Genomic DNA, 4,642 nt, shown 5'->3' with positions numbered 1-4,642 from the left:
GCTCTCAACATGTGTTCTCAACATGTGTTCTCAACATGTGTTCTCAACATGTGTTCTCAGCTCTCAACATGTGTTCTCAACATGTGTTCTCAACATGTGTTCTCAACATGTGTTCTCAACATGTGTTCTCAACATGTGTTCTCAACATGTGTTCTCAACATGTGCTCTCAGCATGTGTTCCCAACATGTGTTCTCAACATGTGTTCTGAACATGTGTTCTCAACATGTGTTCTGAACATGTGTTCTCAACATGTGTTCTCAACATGTGTTCTGAACATGTGTTCTCAACATGTGTTCTCAACATGTGCTCTCAACATGTGTTCTCAACATGTGTTCTCAACATGTGCTCTCAGCATGTGTTCCCAACATGTGTTCTCAACATGTGTTCTGAACATGTGTTCTCAACATGTGTTCTGAACATGTGTTCTCAACATGTGTTCTCAACATGTGCTCTCAACATGTGTTCTCAACATGTGCTCACAACATGTGTTCTCAACATGTGTTCTCAACATGTGTTCTCAACATGTGTTCTCAACATGTGTTCTCTCAACATGTGTTCTCTCAACATGTGTTCTCAGCTCTCAACATGTGTTCTCAACATGTGTTCTCAACATGTGTTCTCAACATGTGTTCTCAGCTCTCAACATGTGTTCTCAACATGTGTTCTCAACATGTGCTCTCAACATGTGTTCTCAACATGTGCTCTCAACATGTGTTCTCAACATGTGTTCTCAACATGTGTTCTCAACATGTGTTCTCAACATGTGTTCTCAACATGTGCTCTCAACATGTGTTCTCAACATGTGTTCTCAACATGTGTTCTCAACATGTGTTCTCAACATGTGTTCTCTCAACATGTGTTCTCTCAACATGTGTTCTCAACATGTGTTCTCAACATGTGTTCTCAACATGTGTTCTCTCAACATGTGTTCTCAACATGTGTTCTCAACATGTGTTCTCTCAACATGTGTTCTCAACATGTGTTCTCAACATGTGTTCTCAACATGTGTTCTCAACATGTGTTCTCAACATGTGTTCTCAACATGTGTTCTCAGCTCTCAACATGTGTTCTCAACATGTGTTCTCAACATGTGTTCTCAACATGTGTTCTCAACATGTGTTCTCAGCTCTCAACATGTGTTCTCAACATGTGTTCTCAACATGTGCTCTCAACATGTGTTCTCAACATGTGTTCTCAACATGTGTTCTCAACATGTGTTCTCAACATGTGTTCTCTCAACATGTGTTCTCAACATGTGTTCTCAACATGTGTTCTCAACATGTGTTCTCAACATGTGTTCTCAACATGTGTTCTCAACATGTGCTCTCAACATGTGTTCACAACATGTGTTCTCAACATGTGTTCTCAACATGTGTTCTCAACATGTGTTCTCAACATGTGTTCTCAACATGTGTTCTCCACATGTGCTCTCAACATGTGTTCTCAACATGTGTTCTCAACATGTGTTCTCTCAACATGTGTTCTTTCAACATGTGTTCTCAACATGTGTTCTCCACATGTGCTCTCAACATGTGTTCTCAACATGTGTTCTCAACATGTGTTCTCAACATGTGTTCTCAACATGTGTTCTCAACATGTGTTCTTAACATGTGTTCTCAACATGTGTTCTCAACATGTGTTCTCAACATGTGTTCTCAACATGTGCTCTGAACATGTGTTCCCAACATGTGTTCCCAACATGTGCTCTTAACGCTGCAAAGGGTATGTAATCATTTATGTAAATGTAAATTAAATTAATTTATCTAAATATAATTGAAAGGAGTTTATGTATACATAATTGTAATAAGTTTATTGCAATTATAAAAATTTATCTAAATCAAACTGTAATGAATACATAAACGTAACTGTAATAAATTTATGTAAAAAATAATTGCAATGAATTTGTATAAATATAAATTGTTGTCAGTATATTTAAATGAAATTGTTATGTATAGGAAAAATAATCCTGACATCAAACTTATTTATAACTTATTTAAAAGTAAACTACACAAACTATACAAACTTATTTTTATTAGTCATGACTGAAATAAAAATAAAAATCTGCGATGATCTAATGACTTATACTCACTGAGTTCCACTCTCCTAGTTGTGCTTGCAGGGGTTGAGCTCTGGCTCTTTGGTCCCGCCTCTCAACCGTCAATCAACTGGTTATCGTGATAAGGTCCTTGTGGTATCGTACAAGAGTGAAGGTCCTTGTGTTATCGTGTTAGTGTGAATGTCCTTGTAATATCGGGGTATAGTGAAGGTCCGTGTGTTATCGTGTTAGTGTGAATGTCCTTGTAATATCGGGGTATAGTGAAGGTCCATGTGTTATAATATCATAACACCTTGTATTATATTGGTATGTATTATCCCATAATATGGTGTATTATCCCACAATGTGGTGTATTATCCCACAATGTGGTGTATTATCCCAAAATATAGTGTATTATCCAACAATGTGGTGTATTATCCCAAAATATGGTGTATTATCCCACAATATGGTGTATTATCCCACAATATGGTGTATTATCCCAAAATATAGTGTATTATCCCACAATGTGGTATATTATCCCAAAATATAGTGTATTATCAAAAAATATGGTGTATTATCCCACAATATGGTGTATTATCCCAAAATATGGTGTATTATCCCACAATGTGGTGTATTATCCCAAAATATGGTGTATTATCCCACAATATGGTGTATTATCCCATAATGTGGTGTATTATCCCAAAGTATGGTGTATTCTTCCACAATATGGTGTATTATCCCACAATGTGGTGTATTATCCCATAATATGGTGTATTATCCCACAATATGGTGTTTTATCCCATAAAATGGTGTATTATCCCACAATATGGTGTATTATCCCACAATATGGTATATTATCCCACAATATGGTGTATTATCCCACAATGTGGTGTACTATCCCATAATATGGTGTATTATCCCCTAATAAGGTGTATTATCCCACGAATGTGGTGTATTATCTCACAATATGGTGTATTATCCCACAATGTGGTGTATTATCCCACAATATGGTGTATTATCCCACAATGTGGTGTATTATCCCACAATGTGGTGTATTATCCCACAATATGTTGTATTATCCCACAATATGGTGTATTATCCCACAATATGTTGTATTATCCCACAATATGTTGTATTATCCCACAATATGGTGTATTATCCCACAATGTGGTGTATTATCCCATAATATGGTGTATTATCCCACAATATGGTGTTTTATCCCATAAAATGGTGTATTATCCCACAATATGGTGTATTATCCCACAATATGGTATATTATCCCACAATATGGTGTATTATCCCACAATGTGGTGTACTATCCCATAATATGGTGTATTATCCCCTAATAAGGTGTATTATCCCACGAATGTGGTGTATTATCTCACAATATGGTGTATTATCCCACAATGTGGTGTATTATCCCACAATATGGTGTATTATCCCACAATGTGGTGTATTATCCCACAATGTGGTGTATTATCCCACAATATGTTGTATTATCCCACAATATGGTGTATTATCCCACAATATGTTGTATTATCCCACAATATGTTGTATTATCCCACAATATGTTGTATTATCCCACAATATGGTGTATTATCACACAATATGGTGTATTATCCCACAATATGGTGTATTGTCCCACAATATGGTGTATTGTCCCACAATATGGTGTATTATCCCCTAATATGGTGTATTATCCCACAATGAGGTGTATTATCCCACAATATGGTGTATTATCCCAAATTATGGTGTATTATCCCACAATATGGTGTATTATCCCACAATATGGTGTATTATCCCACAATATGGTGTATTATCCCACAATATTATGTATTATCCCACAATATTATGTATTATCCTACAATATGGTGTATTATCCCACAATATTATGTATTATCCCACAATCTTATGTATTATCCCACAATATGGTGTATTATTCCATAAGGTGTATTAAACCGTAATATGGTTTATTATACTGCAGTATAATGTATTATACCGCAAAATGATGTATTATTATGCACGCGCTTAGTGCCTCTTTGCGTGCTTACAAAACCTTAATTTTTCTCTTGACGGATGAAAAATGTTTGACATGACAGCTACACTACAGGAAGGTCACGGAAGTCTCCGTGCGTGAGATGAGGTGATCAATTGTTAGAGAATATATAAACATGTTGAAAAAATACGGCAAATCCTGTACAGTGCAACGAGAGCCAAGTTGATGTTAAATATGTTTAATAGGGGGAAATGTGGTTTATTCAGTGGAGTCTGGTGCGTAGGTTGTGAGTGGGTGAAGTTGATGTTATGGTGTATTATGGTAGAGGTGGTTGGTTTCATGTTGTTTGGGAATAGGTGTGATATGTGGGGTGTGGTGGTGGTGGTGATAGTGGTGCTGGGAGTAGAGGGGGGTGCTGGGGGTGGTGGTGGTGGTGGTGATGGTGATAGTGGTGCTGGGAGTGATGGTGGTGCTGGGAGTGTGGGGGTGGTGTTGGGAGTGGGGGTGGTGGTGGTGATAGTGATGGCAGTATTGGCGTAGTAGTGATGGTCTGGTAGTTGTGCTATACTCGAGCTGGTCCAGAAGTGCTAGCGGAAACTGCTCAAGCAGC

General features: G+C 37.3%; 1 protein-coding gene across 1 annotated transcript; it reads left to right on the top strand.

The window, feature by feature from the left end:
* Positions 1–224: 224 nt before the first annotated feature.
* On the top strand, positions 225–1,712 carry LOC138370835 (uncharacterized). The gene has a single exon (XM_069335442.1). It carries the CDS (start codon positions 225–227, stop codon positions 1,710–1,712), a length of 1,488 nt encoding a protein of 495 aa, XP_069191543.1.
* Positions 1,713–4,642: the final 2,930 nt, after the last annotated feature.

Source organism: Procambarus clarkii, chromosome 33 (assembly GCF_040958095.1).
Source record: "Procambarus clarkii isolate CNS0578487 chromosome 33, FALCON_Pclarkii_2.0, whole genome shotgun sequence".
Taxonomy (NCBI): Eukaryota; Metazoa; Arthropoda; class Malacostraca; order Decapoda; family Cambaridae; genus Procambarus; species Procambarus clarkii.
This window is presented reverse-complemented; position numbering and strand designations above follow the sequence as displayed.

Excerpts from the sequence above, each read along its gene's own strand:
- LOC138370835 (XM_069335442.1), top strand. The coding sequence starts at position 225 with ATGTGTTCTGAACATGTGTTCTCAACATGTGTTCTCAACATGTGTTCT.